This window comes from Capricornis sumatraensis, chromosome 15, assembly GCF_032405125.1.
Source record: "Capricornis sumatraensis isolate serow.1 chromosome 15, serow.2, whole genome shotgun sequence".
Classification (NCBI taxonomy): Eukaryota; Metazoa; Chordata; class Mammalia; order Artiodactyla; family Bovidae; genus Capricornis; species Capricornis sumatraensis.
Genome location: NC_091083.1, coordinates 76,600,782 through 76,626,203, shown reverse-complemented (window position 1 = coordinate 76,626,203; position 25,422 = coordinate 76,600,782). Strand labels below are relative to the sequence as shown.

Below are 25,422 nucleotides of genomic sequence, written 5' to 3'. Positions count from 1 at the left end.
ACTCTCATATGATGCTGTGCGTGACAAAGATTTATGGACTGTATTTTTGAGAATACAAATATTCTCTGATGCTAGTTTTAAACAATCTGAAGGGATCTGAAATCAGACAGTAAGGTCACTGTAGTAAAGAAGCTTTAAAAGAAATTCTGCAGTACTTTATGTCCTATTTACCATCCTTGCAAATATTAAAATGTGAGTCAGAGAAAATGAGATAGAGAACACACAAGGGAGGCAATGTTCTAACAGTCCTCTTTAAAAAAAACTGCAGGTGGAAAGAAAATAGGCTGTGAGTCAAGAATTCCATCTTATGTAGCTCTGAAATTAGCATCTGACGGATGGTGTTGAAATAAAATCATTTCAACAAGATCCTGAAAATTTTTGGTTTTAACATGAGGAAACTCAACAACAATAGGTGCCTTCATGAGACCTAGGACTTTCTGGGAAGCTATGAATATATAAAGTTTTTATCACATAATACTATCACAGCAGTTTACCCAAGACATAGTTCTGAGCTGCTGTAAGTTAATAACGCCATGATGCTTTAGAATTCCATTTCGGGACTTCCTGGTGGTCCAATGGTTAAGATTTCACCTTTCAATGCAGGGCCTATGGGTTCAGTTCCTGGTCAGGGAGCTTAGTAAGGTCCCACATGCCTCACAAACAAAAAACCATAATGTAAAACAGAAGCAATAGTGTAACAAATTCAATAAAAACTTTAAAAATGACCCATAGCAAAAATATCTTTAAAAAATAAAATTCTATTTCAACGAGATTAAAGAGCCTCTTAATAAGGGTGAAAGAGGAGAGTGAAAAATCTGGCTTAAAACTCAACATTCAAAAAACTAAGATCATGGCATTCAGTCCTGTCACTTCATGGCAAACAGATGAGGAAAAAGTGGAAACAGAGGCTGAATTTATTTTCTTGTGGTCTGAAATCACTGCGGACGATGACTGCAGCCCTGAAATTAAAAGATGCTTGTTCCTTAGAAGAAAAGTTATGTCAAACCTAGACAGCGTATTAAAAAGCAGATATATCACTTTCCCAACAAAAGTCCTTATAATCAAAATTATGGTTTTTCCATGTACAGATGTAAAAGTTGGACCATAAAGAAGGTTGAGCGCTGAAGAATTGATGCTTTCGAACTGTGGTGCAAGAGAAGACTCTTGAGAGTCCCTTGGACAGCAAAGAGATCAAACCAGTCAATCCTAAAAGAAATCAACCCTGAATGTTCATTAGACGGACTGATGCTGAAGCTGAAGCACCAATACTTTGGCCACCTGATGAGAAGAGCTGACTCTCTGGAAAAGACCCTGATGCTGGGAAAGACTGAGGGCAGGAGGAGAAGGGGGCGACAGAGGATGAGATTCTTGGATGGCATCACTGACTCAATGGACATGAGGTTGAGCAAACTCCAGAAGATGGTAATGGACAGGGAAGCCTGGTGTGCTGCAGTTCACGGGGTCTCAAAGAGTCGGACACAACTTAGAGATTGAACAACAAAAACAACAAGAGATTAGAATGCAATTAGAAATTTAAGTTTCAAATAGAAATCATCCAGTCCCTCCCTTTAGTTCACTGAGTGTAGTTTAAAAGGCTTGCGTCAGTGGAAATAATCTTTTAATTCAGTTGTCCAAGTTCTGCCTAATCAGTGGCCTAATCAGCCCGGAGATAAGGAGAGGAACCAGCCACCATGTATCTCTTGGGAATGTAGTGAGGACAAGAAAACCATTTATAGCCAATGAGTCTTGGAAGGGAGAACCACTGCGTGTCAAATCTTTAGCACATGAGGTACATAATTTAAGGGGTCATCCTTTGGCCTGTCATTTCATCTGGGACAAAAGCATTAACTGCTAAACTACAAACTTATGCCAATCAGGCTCAAGTTGCTCCAAGATTTTTTTGTTATCTCTGCCTCTGAAAAAAAATGTCTTTTGTTATTTTCAAAGATACTTTAAAGTATTATTAAAGTATAATAACAGTCTATGTGACAAAATACTTGTAATATGTTTTAAAAGCTTGGATTCTTTCTATACTTCTTGTACAGAAGTAGAATTCTCATTTGAGCTCCTAATTATAATATCCTATTTGATCATGATGAAGTAAAACAGAAGAAATTCTCTTCCTTTAAGAAAAGATGCTTGCTTGAGGATGAAATGGTGGAGCAGTTTTCTTGCATATTCAGTTCAGTTCAGTCGCTTAGTCATGTCCGACTCTTTGCGACCCCATGAACTGCAGCACGCCAGGCCTCTCTGTCCATCACCAACTCCCAGAGTTCACTCAAACTCACATCCATCCAGTCGGTGATGCCATCCAGCCATCTCATCCTCTATTGTCCCCTTCTCCTCCTGCCTCCAATCCCTCCCAGCATCAGTCTTTTCCAATGAGTCAACTCTTCTCACGAGGTGGCCAAAGTACTGGAGTTTCAGCTTCAACATCAGTCCTTCCAATGAACACCCATGACTGATCTCCTTTAGAATGGACTGGCTGGATCTCCTTGCAGTCCAAGGGACTCTCAAGAGTCTTCTCCAACACCACAGATCAAAAGCATCAATTCTTTGGCACTCAGCTTTCTTCACAATCCAACTCTCACATCCATACATGACCATTGGAAAAACCATAGCCTTGATTAGATAGACCTTTGTTTCCACTGTTTCCCCATCTATTTCCCATGAAGTGATGGGACCAGGTGTCATGATCTTCGTTTTCTGAATGTTGAGCTTTAAGCCAACTTTTTCACTCTCCTCTTTCACTTTCATCAAGAGGCTTTTTAGTTCCTCTTCACTTTCTGCCATAAGGGTGGTGTCACGTATACATCAAAAAAAACCTCACATATAACAAAATTTCATTATCTTCATATTACTACTAATGATCTTCAGTGCCCAATATATTACTTTGAATGATATACGTTAATAATTAATATAACTGAATCACTTTGCTCTACTGTATACTTGAAACTAACATGACACTGTAAAATACCCATACGTCAATTTAAAAAATGGACACTAAATTTTTTCAATAAGAGGACTGCTAATTTTTTTTAATTAACATTTTTATAAACCTGTGGGATATGCTTGATTTTCTGAAGCACATATTTCTATCAATATTAAAGACAGATGCAATACCTGAATCAGTAGAAACCGACACCCTCTAGATATTATTTTATTAGGAAACTCTTAAGTGAACCACTTTCAAACTTATATCTCAAATTAAGCCTCCTGAGATTTATTTCTAAAAACTGAAAATCATGAGTTAATAATCATGTAATGTTTTATGCTGATGTACCAGATGTACAAAACCTTCAAGGTTACAAAGACTACCCAGATAACCTTCACTCAGACTCCTCAAATGTCAAGGAGGAGTACATCTCCTCCTTAAAGCACCACAAACTGGGAAAAAATATTTACAATGTCCCACATATGAAACCTGCGGGATGCAGAGAAAACTGAACTTTGAGAAAAAATTATGTTAGCTGCATACATTAGTAAGCAGGAAAACTGAATAGCTGTGTTCAACCAAAAAAACGAACAATAAAATTTATTCCCAATTTTGATTAAATGCACATCTTACTACATCTGCGTTATCATCCTTTAATCAACCTATCTGGCTAGCTATAAAATCTTATCACAGTTGTGAGTCTTGATAACCCAAAACACCAACATCACAAAAGTCTTAGGTTTGAAGATCCGAGAAATAGGTGTCAAAGGGTAAGAAAGGCAGGCTTTTCACAATTTTAACAAGATGACCTATATCCCAGACGCAGTGAAGAGAGAAGCCAAAGGCTTGCAATCTAGGGTGACTTTAGACAAGATGCTGAACTTTCAACTTGAACTTCCTCATTATGCTTGGCAGGAAGTTCATAACTGATAAACGTGTATCTCAGGGAAGTTATGAAAGTCAAATATAAAAGCAACAATTCTCAGGAAGAGTTAACAATTCTAAATCTATATACATCGGGCAATGCAACCTCAAAATACAAAATACCTCTCCCCAAAAATAAAAATCTCAAAATTAACAAAAATAAATAGACAAATCACAACCACAGAGTAACAATTTTAACATATCTCCCTCAGAAACCAAAAGATCAAATATCAAGAATTAGTTGTGAATAGCTATATTTGAAGATAATTAACAAGCCAAATCCACCAGATACATATAGATTCCTACAAGCAGTTTGAAAATACACATTCTTTCTAAGGCACCCAAACAACATTTAACAAAAATTACTGACATATTAGGTCAAATATATTCATTAGCCATAATTCTCTGAAACTGAAAATTAAAAATAAGTAGTTTAAAAAATTCATACAATTTGGTTTTTAAAAAGCACTTCTGAATAATTCAAGAGTTAAGAAAGAAATATGTAATAAGCACAAAGCACCACAAACTGGGAAAAAATATTTACAATGTCCCACATATGAAACCTGTGGGGTACAGAGAAAACTGAACTTTGAGAAAAAACTGTTAGCTGAATACATTAGTAAGCAAGAAAACCGAATAGCTGTGTTCAACCAAAAAAGCGAATAATAAAATTTATTCCCAATTTTGAAAAAAGAAATCTCTTAAACTAGAAATAGACAAAATCTTCTTTAACTTGATCCACTACAATGACTTAGTGGAAATAATTGGAAGAAATTTCTTTAAGATAAGGAATCAGACAAGAATGCCCACTACCACCTCTATTTTTAGAGGTCTTACTAAGACAGAAAAATATATTAAGTATAAAGACCAAAAGGAAAAACTAAGAATGCAATTAGATTGTCTTCATTAAATAAAACCTATTAGAACAAATAAAATCTACAAAAATTAATTTAACAAAAAGATCTAAAATATCTTTATGGATATAATCATAAAGTTATCTAAGAATAAAAGATATAAGCCAAACAGATGAGAAGATATACTATGTTCACGAACAGGAAGAATTAACATCATAAAGATAGCCATTCTGCCTGATTAATCTGTGTATTCAATGCAATTCAGTCAAAATCCCAGAGGCATTGTACAAAATTCCACAGACTGATACTAAAATTTGCATGGAAGAATAATGTAAATTTCAAGAGTAATCTGTAATTGAAAAGAAAAACAAGTAGGAGAAGGAGAATTTATTTTTCATAGATAGGCAAGAAAGAGAAGATAACAGGACCAAAGATCTGAATGGAGGGAAAAGCAAATCTTTCACATGGAAGAAATAAAATTAGATGACTATAGCTCATATTGCAAAATTTTAAAAACATTTGCTATATTAAAGTCCTAAATGTGGAGGGTAAAACTTTATAACCTTTAGGAAAAAAAAAATAGGAGACAGTTTTTAAGACATTTGAGTAGCAAAGAATTTCTTTTAGTTGAAACATTGTTGGCACATGACATTATTTTAGTTTCAAAAATATTACATAATGATTTGACATTTGCATAATTATGAAATGATCACCATGCATTGCCTTGTAAACATCTTGATTACCAGGGAAGAGTGATAAATTAGGAGTCTGGGATTAACATATACACACTACTATATATAAAATAGATAATCAACAAGGACCTACTATATATAGCACAGGGAATCGTACTCAATATTCTGTAGTAACCTACAGGAAAAGAATCTGAAAAAGAATGGATGTATGTATAACTGAATCACTTTGCCATACACCTGGAACTAACACAACATTGTAAATCAACTATTCATCAAATAAAATTAAATTTTTTTAAATACATTATTAAGAATTTCTTAAAGAAGGCACAAAAAACGTATGGTGTAAGAAAATTCTGACAAATGTGACTTCATGAAAACAAGAGTTGCTTTCTAAAAAAAGAGCCTGAAAAGTTAAAAGCACAAGTCACGAGTTGGGAAAAAATATTTACAGTGCATATAACTGATGAAAAATTAGTATCCAACACACAAAGAACCACTGTAAACCAGTAACAAAAAAAGAAAGAAAAAAAAAAAGGACAACATCTACTCTCAAAGAAAGTATTAGATTTGTGAAGTCAATATAGAAATAAATTAGCAGAAAACTAAAGTGGCTACACAAGAAAAGCTATAAACTGTCATTGTTAATGTTTATTATGATACATAATATAACTTTTCCCAAGTCAGTTTCTACAGAAGAATTTTAAGTTTTTAAAAAATATATATATATTCAGTTACTTTGTTAGGGTCACTTTGGCAGATGATAGTTTCAAAACTATATGCATGGTACCACGCTGCAGAAAGAACACCTCAGTTCTGGTAAAGGTCTACCAAGAAATCTGGGAAGAGAGAGGAAAAGTTTAAACTATTTTGAGATGTTCTGACCGACTTTCCTCTTGAACTTTGCCAAGCATGAGGTATTCAAACTCCTACCTAAATAAAAGAAAGACATTGCCCTAGTGTTGCTTTAGTTACTTAAAATAGATGTTAAAATAAATAAATCACAGTCTTGATCTAGAAAGAAGCCTTCCATAGAAAGGGGATTTGTGGACACAAGTGAGAATACCATTTAAACTCATAACCTATGACAGAGCTCCCTCTACTGGTGCAAACAAAGTATGCGGAGCGGGACACTGACACAGAACCCTCTCAAGTCATCTCAGGAATGTGAACTTCAAATCATGGGGGCAAAAGCTCTTCTCCAGTCATTACGCAAAAAAAAAGACCCCACTGACACAGACACACAGAAGCAGCCTACCCAAATCCCCAAACTGGTATTTTATCCAGACAGGGGTTTTCAAAGTAGGGTGGGCCATGATTTACCTTTGTGGTTGTGAAAGGTTGTTCTTGGGGTCTCTCATAAAGCAATCATATCACACCCCGCTTCAACCCTCCCTCCAACAGCAATCTGATTCTTTACGGTGGTCAGACATACACAACCAAGACATAATCCCTCAGATGTTAACAGAATCATCAGAGGCGGGTCCCCTTAGAAAACCTTGTGCTCTCTGCCTCTGGAAATCCTGGGGAAACACGTAGAGAGCTGAGTTACTCAAGCTGCCAGCATGGATCGTGGCAAGCTGAGACCTCCCATCAGATGCCCTGGTCCTGTCCCTTCACAACTTAATGAAGGGGCTCTGCTGAGGGCCAGGGTCACATAATGGTTAAGAGTGTGAGCCTGGAAATCAGATGCATCTGGCCTCAAGTCTTGGCTCTTCTGTTGCTCACTATGTAATCACGAGCAAGTTACTTAATCGCTTTGCAATTCAGTTTCTGCTGCTCTGAAAGGGGTGGAGGTGGCTATGAAAAACCACACAGCATGACTGCAATGATTAAAATATATGAGATGCTTACAAAGGATTAAGCACCACACCTGGCAGATATTAAGTGCCTAATCATTAATGACTATTATTACCAGTTACAACATCTATCCTCTTGGGTACAATTAATATATATATAAAAAGAACTGTTTCTTTAAAAAAAAAAAAAGGTATCTCTGGAATTTCCTCAAAGCCAACACCAGTCTTAACATGAATTTTGATAGGTTTATATTATGGATCTAATGCACAGTATGGTTTCCCTGGTGGCTCAGGGGTAAAGAAACTGCCTGTGATTCAGGAGACACGGCAGGGGCCTCGGGTCTGGGTGGGGAAGATTCTCTGGAGAAGGAAATGGCAAACCACTCCAGTGTTCTTACCTGGAAAACTCCATGGACAGAGGAACCTGGCGGGCTACAGTCCAGGGAGTCACCAAGAGTAGGACACAACTGAGTGTGTGCGTATGTGCGTGTACACACATACACAATATACATTAACACAAGAATTCCAAAACAAACCAAAGTCCAGGAGAATGAAAACAGCATAGACTTTGGGACTAAGATTAAGAACCTTTATAGTTTTAGTCGCTCAGTCGTGTCCAGCTCTTTGTGACCCCACGGACTGTAGCCCGCCAGGCTCCTCTGTCCATGGGATTCTCCAGGCAAGAATATTGGAGTGGGTTGCCATTCTCTTATCCAGAGGATCTTCCTGACCCAGGGATTGAACCTGGGTCTCCTACATTGCAGGCAGATTCTTTACCATCTGAGCTACAGGGAAGTCCCATAGACTTGGGAGTTCCAACTCCAGTGTTTACTAGTCATATGACTATAAACAAATATTAGCTACTGAAAAAACCACAATGTCTGGGTCAGACAGTTGATTAGACATGACTCCAAAAAGAATTTCAGAATTAGAAGATAAATCCAGAGAAAACACTCAAAAAGTGGCACACAGAGATTTAAAAGATAGAAACTATAAAAGGGAAATAGCTGGCTGTCCAGGGAAGAAACAAAGGATACTGATAATTGCTATTAATCCTTGTGGAATGTATACTGGTACAAACCTTCTGGAGGACAATATGGCAAACGTGCACGTGATGTTGTTTAAATAATTATTCAAACAAAAACTGTTCCTAGGAAACATTAAAAGGAAGGCAAAATTTATATGTAGGATGTTTGTTCCCTGCAGAGTTATTTATAATAGTGAAAAACTAGACACAGAAAAAATGCCCAGCAATGGGGAAACGACAAAAAAACAGTTAAGTGTGATAAATATAAAAAGGACAATGCAAACAACATGGAAAATGTATATGCTTTTCCAGCAGAAAATAATCAGAAAGCAGAACATCTAGGCAAATTATTATCATATAGGAACTATACAGGCATACGGTCAAGAACAGGAGTTATCTGCTGGAATGAGAGGACTTAGGAGTGAACCGATTTCTTTTGTGAGAGGGCATTGATACTGTTAGAATACTGCTGACATAAAGAGGCAACTGAAATATCAAACCTTTTCTAAGGTAGTAAGTGAAAGCCTATTTATTATCACAAAATTTAAACTTGCAGAAACTTCAGTTCTGTATTAGTCATGAGTTCTATAATTTTTATAAACATGTGGACAAGTAGAACTATCAGGGACAAGGGAAAATATACGATTGATAACTCCGCTTTTATTGAATAGGGGCACTGAGGCCCATACAAGGAAAAAGAATTGTTCAACATAACACAGACAGTATCTGAGTCAGCCTTGGTTGGTCTCCTTTAAATGTTTAAAAATCGGTTCTGAAGGAGCAGTCGAATGTCTGAGATTTGCTTTAAATTAATTCAGCTTGCTATTTTTTTGGCATAAGGCGGAAATATGATGGGCAGTGAGTTATTTTTGAAACTGGCTGTATGTCCACAGAGGTTATGACATTATTCTGAAAATTAAAATTAAAAATATTTCCATATTTCCATAGTGAAAAGTTTCAACAACTCCTAAAGTAATGAGTAAAGATCTCAAAATAAGTGGCAAATCTAACTTGTGACTCAAAAATTGAATTATACAACCTGAAACAGATTGTGAACAAAGTTTATTTAATGTCACTTAGCTGTGACTATTGAGGCTTTTAAGTGGGTTTTTCCCTCATGGCTATAATAAAAGATGCATGTTTCTCATTAAACATGATAACACTGTCCAAGTTCAGAAACTGAACAAACAACCCACTGAATTAATGAGCACTTAAAATATGACAGTTACATTTGGAACAAAATGAATTCTTTAAATTAAAAAAAGGCAGATTTTCCATAACACGTGCACACACAACACACATTAATGGGTCAGCCAAGTTATATTACATAGGGATTATAATCATCTTCATAATTAAAGCCCTTAAAACAAGGAGACGATATAGCATTTAGAGTCAATGAAAAGAACCAGGAGTCAGCAGCTCATTACTGCAAAACAAACAAACCTAACAAATTACATAGGCTAGCTACTTAAAAGAGCAAAAGAAAAACTAAATTTGGTACATAGCACTCACTTGACAATTTATGGAACACCAAAATCTTTCATTCAGGGGATGACATATACCCTAAGAACACTTTTGTAGTAAGAATTGAGACTAGCAGGGAGTGAAAATGTTTTTATAAACTCTTTGTGAAGTCGCTTAATCGTGTTCGACTCTTTGCAACCCCATGGACTGTAGCCTACCAGGCTCCTCTGTCCATAGGATTTTCCAGGCAAGGATACTGGAGTAGGTTGCCATTTCCTTCTCCAGGGGATCTTCCCGGCCTAGGGATCGAACCTGGGTCTTCCGTATTGCAGACACTTTACCATCTGAGCCACCAGGGAAGCCCATCAACTCTTCGCAACTATCCATTTTTAAGGCCATAAACAACAGTCCAAGGACTAAGAAGAAAGGAAAAAAACAAAGATTCTTAAGGCAATGCAGAATTCAAAGTCCTATTAATAATTTACAGGATATACTATGATATCAGCAGTATTTTTGGTGGTATTTTTTTCCTCTGAGAATAACTCTAGAAAATAACTTGGAAAATAAATACAGTTGAAAATACCTATTTATAATCCCTTTACCTACTTTTAATATTTGGTTGATTTTTCTCTAGCCTTTTGATTGGTTTTTTTTTTTTCAGTCTTTTTTTTTCATGCACATATTAACATGTTAATTTATCTTTTTACTTTTATAAAGCTGGAATATTAATTTGCCTAGATCTTCAATTATTTTCTTGGGCCAAATTCCTAGAAATGGAGTTTACTGAGTCAAAGGTTTGCACTTTTTAAGCTCTTGATGCGCACTACATTCCAGGAAAGTCAGAGCAGTTTACACATCCATCGGCAGTGGGACTACTTCACCATATGTGTAATTCTGACCCAAAGTCACACACATGGTGAGCCCAGGCCCCAAACTAGAAAAAAGAAAACAAGAAAACCTTTCCCTTCAGAAACAAAGGGCTGATTATAAATACACAGACCTGGAAGGTGAAAATTCCAGGGGGCTGCCTGAGAACCAAAGCCCTGGAACAGTCTGTTTCAGCTGCGATAAACCGGCTGCGGTTTCCCTGAACTCACGGCCTTTTGGACTCTGTGGACCGGCCTCCTCTGCGGGCATATTTCTACCCACCCTACTCACTGCCAACCTCCCCGCCTCTTCCCTCCAGGAATTTGTCAGTAATCCCCAGCCTAAATTAAATACTCTTCCACTCTGCTTCACCAACACCCTCAGATTACCTCTGCTTTAAAGCCCATTTCATACGCTGAAGTATAATTAAATGGTCTGTCTCCCAGACTAGACAACAGCTTCTTTCAGGGCACAGACTGTTTCTTCATTCTCTGCTGTATCCTCAGCATCTAGCGAAGTACCTGGGATACAGCAGCAGGCACTGAAGAGACGTTTCCTGAATGAATCAGTCAGTCACAAAGCAGCAGGGCTAAAGCACTGGTCAGAGAACTGTTTCTATCTGTAAAGGACCAGATAGCAAACACTTCAGGCTTTGGGGGCCACCTGGTCCCATTCACAACTGCTCAGCTCTGGCTCCGTAGTGCAGAAGCGGTCATGGATAATAAGCAAATGGATGGACATGGTTGTATTCCAAGAAAACTTAACTGCAGAAGCCAGGTGGCAGGCCGGATTTGGCCTGTGGACCATAGTTTGCCAAATAATCCCTGATTTAGAAGTTTAAAACTCAAAAGTTTTAAAAGACGAAGCACAAAAAAAAAAAAGAAAAATGATGAAAAGACCATAGATAGTTAATGCTTTAAACCTACAAAGAGTTTAGGCTACACTGTATGTTTAGAACTCAACTCAATTATTATTATTACTACTTTGTACTCCCAAATTCCTATCCTCTGTGACTTGGTCTGTGATGCAGAGAGAAAGGGGAAAAGAAAAGAACTCAAAGCAGAGGGGAGGCCCCCTTCGATGAGAACTGAGTACAGGTATAAGGCCTTAGTCACAGGCCGAAGAAAAAGGACCAGCAGCGTTAGAGGCGTGTTTAAACCACAAGTGACTGATAGGACTCTTCAATTTGTACACTCCCATCCTTAAGATGCTGACTGAGAATTCATAAATCTGATTTAGACACACAGACTAAGATCATGAAAACAGACTGAAGATCATCTGTAAGTAAACAGCTCAGAGTTTCACTACACTCTGAACTACGCATCACAACGATGTATGCTCTACTCTAGAGGTAAAATGTATAACAACATACAAAGAAGGGGGAGAAGCAAAAGAAGAGATACAAATGACCAAGAACTACACGGAAGTATGCTCCAAAGCATTAGTCAATAGGGAAATGTACATTAAAACCACCATGAAATACCACAACACACCAGCTAGATGGTCTCCACTGACAAAGACCACCCATACCAAGTGCTGGACCAGATGTAGAACCACTGGAACTATTGATTTGGGCCATATGAACAGCCACCTAATCACTTAAATCAACAATGAACACTATAAATTAAAAATAAAATAAACAATCACTTTGGGAGGAAAAAAGAAAAAACAATGTATGTGCTTGCCTCTGCAGATCAAGGAAAAGAAGAAAAAAAAAGAAGTGATGACATTCAACTAGAGAATGGCCGTTCAGGTCCGAAAGTCAATCCTCATCGCTGCTGTTTCCCTGCCTCTGACTGCAGAAGTCAGCTTCCTCCCTCCTCGAACCCTCCACGGCTGCCCCAAGGCTCCGACGCTCTCACTCCTTAGACTGCAGCCACAGAGTGGAGCCTCAAGGTTGAGTCCATGTGGACCACGAGAATCTGCTTTCTCTGGAATGCACCAGGTCTGCCTGTGAAGTTAGTCTGTTTAATCAGAGCCTTACTTTTCATTGTGCCTTCCTCTTCCTCATCCTCCGTGTTGATCACCATGGTGCCCAGCTGGGATGGCAACGTGTCATCGTGTTCAATCATCGTATTGGCCCCGTCACTCATGCTGCTGGCTACTCGGACGGTGCCCATCTCATCCCCTGCTGCTCGGACCATCGTGCCAGAATCAAGCTCATCCTCCTCCTGGAAAAGGAGGAAATCTCAAATGAGGGCTAATTTGATTAAAAAGATTGAGTTCCCTGCATTACTCATATTCATCTTGCTGCAAATATTTCTGGATTTGAGCCTTACTCGTAGAACTAAGAACACTTTTTTAACTCAAGTGTAGTTGGTGTCATGTCTGTGCTCAGTCGTGTCTGACTCTTTGCGACCCTGTGGACTGTAGCCCACCACGCTCCTCTGTCCATGGGATTCTCCAGGCAAGAATACTGGAGTGGGCTGCCATTTCCTTCTCCAGGGGATCTTCCCAATCCAGGGATCGAACCCAGCTCTCCTGCATTGCAGGCAGACGCTTTACCCTCTGAGACACTAGGGAAGTGTAGTTGGTGTACAGTATTAAATACGTCATTGTTGTTTAGTCACTAAGTTGTGTCTGACTCTTTTGCAATCCCATGGACTGGAGCCCACCAGGCTCCTCTGTCCGTGGGATTTCCTGGGCAAGAATACTGGAGTGGGGTTGCCTTCTCCAGAGGATCTTCCTGACCAAGGGATTAAACCCGCGTCTCCTGCGTTGGCAGGTGGATTCTTTACCACTGAGTCACCATTATATATGTTACAGGTGGACAGTATATTGATTCACAATTTCTAAAAGCTGTACTCCATGAGAACACTCCTAGCCAACCAAAGAAAAGCATACATTTATCCACATGAGAGCCGCATATCTAACCTGCATATTTTTTTTAACACTGCTCTAAGGAGCTAAGGTACACACCTTTGGAATCTGAGGGTTGTGAGAGAGTTTATCAGTGTAAAGTCTACATAGCTAGTATGGATACTAGATGCCCCCAAAGAGCACAGAAAAACCCAGTCTCAGACCTGAATGTTCTCTTTCCTGAATAAAAAGTTAAACAGAAGAAAAGATATGGAGGCAAAAGAATAAAATATGGAAGTGTCTCAGGAAGCACTGGGGGAAGAACAAACATCCATCCAGCAAGCCCTGGCCCACGACAGGACCCGGTGGGGCATGGAGCGTCTCCAGCTCCAGGCGGACCCCACAACTGACTCGTCTTACCTGGCTGACAATCACAAAATGACAAGCATTAATGCCCAAGGCCCACCGCAACGCCTGCACTCACAGAGTTTTCTTCCTCATCCTGGTCCACCTCCCGCTGCTGGGCCTCCTGGCGCTTCAGCTTCACATCCATGGCTTCATTAATCAAGTCGCGCAGTATGGACACTCCTTTGGCATTCTTGACAAACGGGTGCTTCAACAAGAAAGTTGAAGATGGTTTATGTGGCACTGATGCCGAAATACTAGCCAGCACGGAGGCGGCCCTCCATAGTCTTTGCTGCATCAACCAGTGCATCTAATCATTCTCTTAATGCGTTGGACAACAGCCAACCCTAACTCACACTCTCACCTGATGCGAAGAACTGACTCATTTGAAAAGACCCTGATGCTGGGAAAGATTGGAGGCAGGAGGAAAAGGGGACAACAGAGGATGAGATGGTTGGATGGCATCACCAACTCGATGGACGTGAGTTTGAGTAGGCTCCGGGAGTTGGTGATGAACAGGGAAGCCTGGTGTGCTGCAGTCCACGCGGTCGCAAAGAGTCAGACATGACTGGGCAACTGAACTGAACTCACACTCACTTTATAACTCTGAGCAGGCACATTCAGTTTTGCCCAGGTGTTTTTTGGCTTGGCTGGAATGTTTCCTCCATTTCTAGCAACTCTAGAGAGTGTCAACAGGCTGGCATCAACCCCCTAGAGGAAGCTCTGTACATGTGTAAGGAGCTTACGGTTAAGATGTTTAGAGAACACAGGCTACACGGGACACAGGATAGGAAGCAGGGACACAAGCAATCTCATTCAAAATGCAGAGTTGTCCCGCACAAAAATACACCATGCAGATCCCTCACGCCCCCTGCACATCTCAGAGTACAGACACACAGTGATCATGTACACTGACAGTTTTTCAACAGATAAGCACAGTCTGGTTAATTTGGGAGGTGATTTCAGAGAGGGGGACAGAAGTGGGATAAAGACACTGTTTAGAAATCACTGAATAGGTTACTCATCCTGCTTATTCTTTCTATTCAATGTCCTATAGCATTTCCAACTGTATATCTGGGTAAAAAGGATTTGGTGGCTTCCCAAGTGGCTCAGTGGCAAAGAATCTGCCTCCCAGTGCAGAAAATTCAGGAGATTTGGGTTTGATCCCTGGGTTGGGAAGATCCCTTGGAGGAGGAAATGGCATCTCACTCCAGTTTTCTTGCCTGGAAAATTCCATGGACAGAGGAGCCTATCAGACTATAGTCCATGAGGTCACAAAGAGTTGGACACGAATGACTGAGCGTGCATGCATATGCAAAAAGATTTTAGTGCCAAAAGGTAGTTACTGCAGAAATACTAAAACTGGTCACAAATACGTAACAGAAGTAAGCCCAAGTATTATGCATCTGCAAAGGCACTTGAAACACAGGGATATTGTTGACTTTCCTCAATAGAAAAAAGGACTTAAAACTTTTGGGATTTTTTTTTTTCTGTACCATGTGGCTTGTGGGATCTTAGTTCTCCAACCAGGGACTGAACCCAGGCCCTTGGCAGTGAAAGAGCAGAGTCCTAACCACTGAACCGCAAGGGAAGTCCTTTTTTTAAAGTTTTTTTTACTGAAGTATATAGTTAATTCACAATGTTGCACCAATCTCTGATGTACAGCGAAGTGACTAAGTTATACACATACATTCTTTTCTTATATTCTTTTCCATTATGGTTTTTCACAGAATACTGAATGTAGTTCCCTGTGCTATACAGTAGGACCTCGTTGATCATCCATCCTAGGCTTTATGTTTTTAACATTAATACCATCTTACAATTTTGTTGTTTGCCTGTGCAACACAATAAAAAAAAATTATGCTGTGAAAGTTACACAGGAAAATTCCTTTCTGGAAGGGTGGGGGTTGCTGTTGTTTTCCAAACTTGTCCTAGTATTGTCCCCAGTGTTTATCTGCAATCCATTCTCTGTTCCCCACCACCCATCAGAAGATATGGGCTCCAAGGTCTTTGCAAGAACTCTAGAAGTGGACAGGATGCCTCAACGTGTGGTGGGGTTGAAATATGGGAGGTATCTTTTCTATAAAACTGTTATCAGTACCTCATCCAGGCAGGAAAAGAATTTGCCACTACTCAGAAAACGAACCCAGCTCATCTGCAAGAGCAACTAGCTCCTGGTTCTCTCCACTGGGCAAGTCCGTAAGTCGATTCCCTCCTCTTATACAAATCAGGCTGCTCTGTTATTACTTAACATTAGACTTCTGTTAGTATCCACCCACTCATGTTCTGGTGTTTCTTGAATGGAAAGGTTTCTGTTCTTCTTACTGCTCTTAAATTTAAACTCATTCATGATGTTAGGTACAGGTGTCCGACTACTTCATCACATCTCTAAGTTGAAAAGCTGGAGCATTTCTATATTGACACATATATTACTTTATTATAAATAATTATCCTTATATTTCTCCATCATATCACAGATATTACACTGATTCTTTTTAAATTATGGGCGTAAGTGGATTTTAGTATCTATGAGGTTCATTCCAAAAAGATAGTAAGTATTTAAAAATTTGTATTGATAAGGCAGCAATGGATCTGACATGACTGAAAAACATTGGCCTAGCTCAATAATAGATATATGTCAAATTCATAACATATTATCTTTAATATGTGAAAATGTTATTCAAAGTCACACATATTGTATCACTTAATCTTCACAACCAACTTATGGGGCAGGTACTTGATCTCTACTGTATAGATAAGAAAACTAAACAGAGAGGTTATGTTACTTGCCCAAGGTCACAGAGCTAGCAAACAGGAAGCAAGGATTCAAACCTGGGCAGTCAGGCTCCAGAATCCAAGCTCCTAAATATTAACCAAGAAAGTGTGAAAGTGTTAGTCACTCAGTTGTGTCTGACTTCTTGCGACCCCATGGACTGTAGCCCACCAGGCTCCTCTGTCCATGGAATTTTCCAGGCAAGAAAAATGGATTCCCTTTTTCAGGGGATCTTCTTGACCCAGGAATTAAACCCAGGTCTCCCGCACTGCAGGCAGATTCTTTACTGTCTGAGCTGACTAAGCATACTGCCTGCCAAATTCCACCCATCCTTCAAGGCCCAAGGTCGAAGTTACCTCCTCCAGGAAAGCAGCCCTGGCATCACCAGTTCAAAATGGTGGACCTACCACTGATCCCAGGTCTTTGCCAGAACTGGGAATGGCACTCCTGCTTTGGAATCAAAAAGACTTAGCTCCTAAGCCTGGCTTTGCTGTTTACCAACCAAGTGGCTCTAAATGAGCTAACCTCTCCAAATCTCTGTTTCCTCATCTGTAGAAGTAAAATAACACTTCTCTCTCACAGGGTGTATGTGCGGATTAAATGGCACAACATGTAAAGTCTCCAGCACACAGCAGGTGCTCAATAAAGGCCCATTCCTGTTCTCTGATCCCATACAGCCCTGTATTTTCTTGCATGATTGTCCTGTTCAGTGATTTAACATTCTTTTCTATGTCTCTTCTAAGCAGTTACATTCAAACCTCACAGGAGGCAAGGAATATCTTACAGCTCTTCACCATCTCCATGTGGGTGGGTCAACAGCATCTTGGATGGATAACCTGTGAATGAAACAGAGAGAGAGGCAGCACCCCAGGGTGAGTCATACCTGGAGGAGTTGAGTGGCTGTGGCTCTCTGCTCCGGGCTCTTGACAAGACACTGCTTCACAAAATCCATGAAGCTATCTGACCACAGTTCTGGCTTTCGGAATGTGGGGGGTGGGTTGGTAGGAATCATGAAGATGGCCTGGTTGGAAAGAAAAAAAAAAAAAAACGATTTGGCAAAATAAAAGTGATATTCCAATAAAAATATGACTAGACATAACTTTGAAGTTTGATAAAATGATGTTCCTCTTCTCCTCTATAAGCCGATCCTAATTGCAATGAAAATCTAAGAATCTCAAAGTAGGAAGTATGACCATTAAAGCAGGAGTCCCCAGGAACCAGGCTGCACAGCAGGAGGTGAGCAGTGGGCAGATGAACGAGGCTTCATCTGAATTTACAGCCGCTCCCCATCACTCACGTTACCACCTGAGCGCCACATCTTGTCAGAACAGCAGCAACATAATAAAAGTAATGTGCTTGAATCATCCTGAAACCCACACCCACCCCAACCAGAGTGCGGAAAAATTACCTTCCATGAAACTGGTCCCTGGTGCCAAAAACATTGGGAACTGCTGCATTAGAGAATCTGACAGAGCTCTCCTACACCCTCCTCCTCTTTTCTCCCTCCCCCTCCGGCATATGTATTCTTGTCCCCTAAACAATAAACAGTCCATCCTAAAGGAAATCAGTCCTGAATATTCATTAGAAGGACTGATGCTGAAGCTGAAGCTCCAACACTCTGGCCACCTGATGCACAGAATTTGACTCATTGGAAAAGATCCTGATGCTGGGAAAGATTGAAGGTGGGAGGAGAAGGGGACGACAGAGGATGAGATGGTTGGATGGCATCACCAACTTGATGGGACGTGAGTTTGAGCAAGCTCCAGGAGTTGGTGATGGACAGGGAAGGCTGGCGTGCTATAGCCCATGGGGTCGCAAAGAGTCGGACAGGACTGAGTAACCAAATTAACTGAAACAATATCCGGTGAGCTTTGTTTGTTTTTTGCTGACCATGTTGCCTTTCAAAGTGAAAAGACGAGCTCTAAGAACATCAATATCCTGAACATGACCTCAGCTGTCAAATGTCCCTGCTTCCTGAAAGTTACCCCCACCACTGGATGCAAGTGGTGACTGCGAGGAGGTCATAAAACCAGAAGTCCTCCCAAATCACAAGGGATTCATCAACCTCCAAGCCACGCCAACTCTACCTACACACCTGAAAACTGAAAACTGGCCCACTACATTGCATTAAAATTCTACGATTTCAAAAAAGAAAACTACAGGAGATATTGCAAGTTTCATTCCAGACTGCTGAAATAAAGTGAGTATCACAATAAAGCAAGTCACATGAATTGTTTTGGTTTCCCAGTGCATATGACAGTTAGACCTACCCTATTCTGTAGTCTATTAAGTATGCACTAATATTATATCTAAAGAAATGATGTATGCTGCTGCTGCTGCTAAGTCGCTTCAGTCGTGTCCGACTCTGTGCGACCCCATAGACGGCAGCCCACCAGGCTCCCCCGTCCCTGGGGTTCTCCAGGCAAGAACAATATATATACCTTAGTTAAAAATTACTCTATTGCTAAAAAATGCTAACCTTCAACTGAGCCTTCAGGGAGTTATTTTGCAATAGTAACATCAAAGATCATTGATCACAGATCACCATAACAAATATAATCATCATGAAGAGGCCTAAAATATTGTGAGAATTACCAAACGTCACACAGAGAGATGAAGTGAGCAAATGCTGTTGGAAAAATAGCCCTGACAGACTTTCTTGATGCAGTGTTGCCACAAACCTTCAATTTGTAAGAATCCAATAAGGCAAAGTGCAGTAACATAAGGTATGCTTGTAAAATTATTTATTGAGTTTCCAATAGAAAAGATACAGATTTAAAAAAAAATAAAACTCTTTGCAATAGGCAGCTTCAATTATGTTATTTGAATCTAAAAATAAAGCCAATAAATCTTCCCATCCTTCTCCATTTCTGTCCCTCAAAAAAGAGAGGTGCTTACCTTTGGGCATGTGAATAGCTTAAAAAAAAACAAACAAAACTGTTAAGTCTATTAACAGAAGGACTGCTTAATAAGAGAAGAGGAGGGGCTGAGTTGGGTGGTATGGAAAAGACTCTGGAGCCTCTGAGGAAGGCAGGGGTCAAGGTCTTACAACAGTGCTGTGATGAGGTGTTCTGGGGGTGGGGAAAGTCAGGAAAATGCTTAATGTAGAAACACTGAAGGAGTGTCAATGGAGACACCTGTGGGCTCTTCACACTCCAGAACTGGATGGAGGTCAGGGAGCACAGAGCCTCTAGAAATCACACATGTAAATCCCTACCCAGGCCAGGCAGGAAGAAGACAACAAATGAATCAGGCTGAGTGTTAGTGATATGAGTCGAAAATACTCTGCTCTCCTCTTAAGGCTAGTATAAGAAAAACAGAGAAAACACGGCAATACATTATGACTGATACAGGCGAACAGGGAGCTGCGGAGGGCACGCAAAGCCCATGCCCTGTATAAAGGAGAGGACTGTTTTGCAGCTCCGATTAATGTTATGTTAAAACGTGAGCACTCGGGGACTTTCCTGGTGGTCCAGTGATTTAGACTCTGTGCTTCCAGCGCAGGGGGTGTGGGTTCATTCCCTTGTTAGGGAACTAATATTCCACATGCTGTGGAACACGGTCAAAAATTTAAAAATAAATTAAAATTTTTTAATATGTGAGTGCTTGAATTACTAAAAACATACACTGCACAAGTCAAACCAATCAAATCCTGCCAGAGAGATATCAATACACAGCTTCTAGAATGAACAGGGGTGGATTACATTTGACTTAATTAGTGATTACAACTAGTGGAAGTATATCATCTGAAGTCTAAACTGACACTTATCAATTATTTACAATTAATTCATTTACTGTTTGGTACCTAACCAAGAAACTCATTTAACTCAGTTTCTCATTATCACCAGTAACTGAACATCCCACTGGTTTTCTGTCCATTTCCTTACCCTCATTGGATGGATATCAGCATATGGAGGCTTTCCTTCAGCCATTTCTATGGCTGTTATTCCCAATGACCAGATGTCTGCTACACAGTTGTACCCAATTTCCTGGATCACTTCTGGAGCCATCCAAAAAGGTGTTCCTATCACTGTATTTCGCTTGGCCATGGTATCCTGAAACAGAAAGGAGAGAGATCAACATTAACCACTGAAACTGTTGAGAAAGAGTCCCTTCTAACAATAGTGATTGTCATGGGCTTGAAATACATATACAAACCGTACTCAAACACGATCAAGTCAGTCAGTCACAAAACAAATTCAAATGACATTGAAACATAAAAGATTCTCAATCAATTATTAAAACACAGAAATAACTATCAACCGGTTAATGAAACACCAAAATGAGACTGACAAAAATTAAAAAGATTACTAACAACTCATACGGATAATAGCATAGAAAAAAATCAGGTATCAAAATACAATGATAAAGGAATACAAGTTGGTACAATGTTTTAGTAGGCAATTCAGCAATATTTATTAACTTTAAATGTCCATATCCTTTGATTGAAATCTATTTCTAGAAATGTATCCTATGTGTAAGTATCCCAAGATAGATGCACAAGTATTGTAAAAATAATAATAATAGAAAGGCTGGAAAAGGGGCATCTGTCTATTTATTTGTAAAACTATACACTTGAATTCCTAATTTATACTTTCAGCAAAATAAGTTCAAATAGGTTAAAATTTTAAACGTAAAGAACAAAATCCAAAAAGCACTCAAGGAAAGTACAGATGAATAGTTATATAAGGCTGGAGCAGAAAAGGACTTTTAAAACATGACATCATGAAGATGGGAGTGTTTTTCAAATTGATTTATGATTCAACACAACCTCAACACAATTCAATTCAATCCCAACCAAAATCTAAATGAAGTCCCACTGTTTATTCTTGTTTTTATTGCTTGTGCGTTTAGTATCATATCCAAAAAGTCATTGCCAAGACCAATGTCAAGGAGCTTTTCCCCTATGTTTTCTTCTAGGAGTTTTCGGGTTTCAGACTTTACATTTATTTTAATCCATTTTGAGTTAATTTTTGTGAGTGGTGTAAGAAACAGGTCTAGTTTTACTCTTCTGCATGTGAGTATCAGGTTTTCCCAAGAACATTTATTAGAGACCGTCTTTTCCTCGTGGAGCACTCTTAGCTCCCTTGTCAAATATTAAGTGACTGGATAAGCATGGGTTTATTTCTGGGTTCCTGATTCCATTCCATTGGTCTATGTGTGTATTTTTATGCCAATACTATACTGTATGGATCACTTTAGCTTTGTAACATAGTTTGAAATCAAGAAGTATGAAGCCTCCAGCTTTGTTCTTCTTTCTCAGGACTGGTTTGGATATATGGGGCCTTTTCTAGTTCCATATGAATTTCAAGACTGTTATTTTCTATTTCTGTGAAAACCATCAATTACTAAAAAACAACTGATATTTTAAATTTATAATATCTTTTACATAGCACCAGAAGAATTTTTCTTTTCAATAAAGATTGTAATTTAGATAATACTGTTTGGTATTGTCTACTTATGTGTTAACAACAAAATCTTTTGAAGGGCCCACAAATCACGATATGGAATAAGTTCCTGAGGTTGCTGGTTTTTTTTTAATAACATCGAAGCAATGTTTAATTGTTTTTCATTTAAATTTTTAAAAAAATAAAAAACCTACATGATAAAGCTCTAAACAAACTATCTATGGACGTAGCTTTCTATCACCCAAGAAACCTGATATATGACATTGCTGCAAATTTTTGTATACATCTGTCTAGAACTCTGTTTTCTACACATATTTCACACATCTCATGTATTTTACAAAATCAGATAATTTTAGACTTCCTGTTTTGAAAGCATAATGTTTTTCATTGCCATGCACTACTGAGGTAGGAGGAAAATCAAGAGCCTGTGTTTTGGAACCAAATGAGGAGAACGCTCTCAGTAAAGCAGCTGCCAACTGCTACCTAGAGGCTGAATGAGATGACATTATGTCTTATCCAAGGAAAGCCGATTAGATTTAATTTTTATTCCTTTTGTAAATATGATGACGTAGACCAAAAGAATTTAAGCGTCTACTCTATCATTTCTTGTTTTAGCTTTTATTTTTTTCAAGCTAAACAGAGTTAAACTATGGGACCTGAGGTCCAGGAAAGGATCGAAAATAACCTACCAGCTCATCTGTAACCTATTGGCACATTCTTTAATTTTTTAAAACACAATTATATAAAATATTACATTTTAAAATAAATAAATAAAAAGAACAGTTCTCAAGAAAGACCTGAAAGTTACCAATGCAAGTAACACTTTCACTTACTGTAAGTTGACCTGCTACCCCAAAATCTGCAAGTTTTGCATGACCTTCTGTATTGAGCAAAATATTTCCTGCTTTGATATCTCGGTGTATTTTTCTCATAAAATGAAGATATTCCAGTCCCTTAAGTGTTGACTGTAATATTGTAGCTATTTCATCTTCTGTTAACTGAAAATATGAGAAATTAAAATACTATTAGTTTGCATCAGCAGATTTGAAAAAGGAGAAAAAAATTTCGATCCAAACTCCTCTCCTAGAATATAAATAAGATCTCATTCAATGTGTAAAATAGCATTTGACAGCTTATAGTACCATTGCTATGCTGACCACTCCCAAAGTTGTATTTCCAAGCCAGATCTCTCCCCAAATATCAGATTTATGTATCTTCCCACACCACACCTCCAGCTGAATACCTAACAAGCATCATAAGCATAACATGGCAAAATCAAATTCTTTATTTTTACCACCACCCTACCCCTTTCCATACCACCCACCTACTCTGTCCTTCCCACGGTCTTCTCTCTCTCAGTAAAAGGCCATTTAATTCTTCTAGCTGTTCCAGTCAAAAATCTTGAAGTCATCCTTGACTCTTCTCTATCTTCAAACTATACGCAATTATATCCTCTGGGTTCTCCCTGATTCAAGCCACCATCATGCCTCGCCTGAATTGTTCTAATAATCTCCTAACTTGTCTCGCTGCTTCTGCCCTTAACCTTATATAATGTATATTCCACACAGCAGCCATAACGAGCCTTTTAAAATGTAAGCCAGGGACTTCCCTGGTGGTTCAGTCCATAAGACTCTGCTCTCCCAACACAGGGAGCCTGGGTTCGATCCCTGGTCAGGGAACTAGATCGCACATGTTGCAACTGAGATTCTGCTAAATATCTGCTCAAAATCCGCATGGCTTCCTAAGTCACTCAGAATGAGAGCCAATTCTCACGAAGGCCTCACCTTATCTGGCTCCCAGCTACCTTCATCTTCTACCACTTTCTACCTCTTCATCCTGTTTCAGCCATGTAGGCTTCCCTGCTGTTCCTCAAAAACTCTAAACACACTCCCACTTCTGGGCCCCATTTATCTGTTCTCTCTGCTTGCAGTGCCCTTTAACCAGATTTCTGGATGAGATCGTTCCTTACGTCACTGTCTCTGTTCAAACATTACCTCATTAGGAACAGAGAGGCTTTTGCTAGCTCCCTCCACTCCTAGATCATTCTCTATCCCCTTATCCTACTTATAGCTTAATGCAACATTATCACCATCTCACATACTGTACATAATCTGTATACTTATTCATGTGACATCTTCCCTATTACACACGTGAACTCCATTTTAAAATGCCTTTGATTAGGTTACTACTGAATTCCAGCACCAAGAAAGTCTCCTGGCAGATAGCAGGTCCTGAAAAAAATAGCTGTTAAATGATGATGAATAAATGTAAGCAAAAATGCAGGAGACTGACACAGAACACCTGATCAGTCCAATGCTAACTCTGTGCTGATCCCAGCCCAGTTCTAAACAAACTCAATCAACAGACTCTGAATCAGTCCCCCTCATGACAAACAAGTCACATTTAGAAGAGAATAAGCCATGGTGCAAAAAAATACGTGATTTGGGTTTAGGAAGATCTAGTCTTTAGCCTTGGCTCTACTTCCTCGTTATGACTTAAGCAAGTTATCTAGTAATGTCTCTGAATCGCAGTTTCTCAATCTAGAAAAATAGACAAATCACCTTTTTTCAAGAGTGTCACAAAAATCAAACGATACACTAAGGCATGGAAGAATCCATGGGGTTTAATAACTAGAAAATGCACTTCTGCAAGAGCAGGGACATTGTTCTACTGACTACTGGATCCCGAAGGCCTAGATCAGTGTTCTAGAAATACTTACCTAATGAATAAACAAAGAGTTTACGCAACTGAACAACAACTAGAAATCATGACTCCTAGCTTTTCTCCCAGCCGTCACAGTAACAGCAAACTATCTTTCACAGAGAGGAATCTGATGAGGAGGATTTAGTGGAAGTTAACCTGTGAACACTTGGGTAGAAGGAGAAAACCCAACCAACTCTAAACACGCAGAATTCATTGCTGAGCTTTCCTGGTGGCTCAGTGGTGGAAAATCTGCCCGCCAATGCAGGAGACACAGGATCAATCCCTGATCCAGGAAGATCCCACATGCCATGGGGCAACCAAGTCCACGCTCCACAACTACTGAGCCTGTGCTCTAGAGCATGAGAGCCGAAACCACCACAGCCCCTGCGCCTTAGAGCCTGTGCTCCGCAACAAGAAAAGCCACCGCAAAGAGACGTTCGTGCACTGCAACTAGAAAGTAGCCCCCACTTGCTGCGGCTAGAGAAAAGCCGGCAGGGCCAAAAAATAAAAAAAACTCGTGACCTAGCCAAGATTTGATAGTCATTTTTCCCCTAGTAAGAAACAAGTAAAGCACTTCACTGGACTAGGTTGGTTGGTATCAAAACTGCCACATTTAGTAGACATCAAAAAGCAGAGAGGGGAAAGAACCACGGAAAGGGGGAGATGCAACAGCCATCTGTCCAGATACATTAGTAGGAGAGTGTACATGAATACAGAGCAGAGAAAAGATAGTGTGAGAGACCAGTGCAGCTGCACGATTCCAGAAGGTAAACTT

The 25,422-nt window shown here is 39.4% G+C and overlaps 1 protein-coding gene across 1 annotated transcript in view; it reads right to left on the bottom strand.

Moving 5' to 3' along the window:
- Window positions 1–25,422, bottom strand: part of STK4 (serine/threonine kinase 4) — a 90,581-nt gene that overhangs the window by 49,817 nt on the left and 15,342 nt on the right. The window contains exons 5-9 of the mRNA XM_068987116.1: window positions 22,778–22,942; window positions 20,424–20,591; window positions 17,420–17,557; window positions 13,843–13,971; window positions 12,544–12,730 (exon numbers count right to left, since the gene is read on the bottom strand). Of these exons, the coding sequence (XP_068843217.1) occupies window positions 12,544–12,730; window positions 13,843–13,971; window positions 17,420–17,557; window positions 20,424–20,591; window positions 22,778–22,942 (787 nt within the window). The remainder of the gene's footprint in view (window positions 1–12,543; window positions 12,731–13,842; window positions 13,972–17,419; window positions 17,558–20,423; window positions 20,592–22,777; window positions 22,943–25,422) is intronic.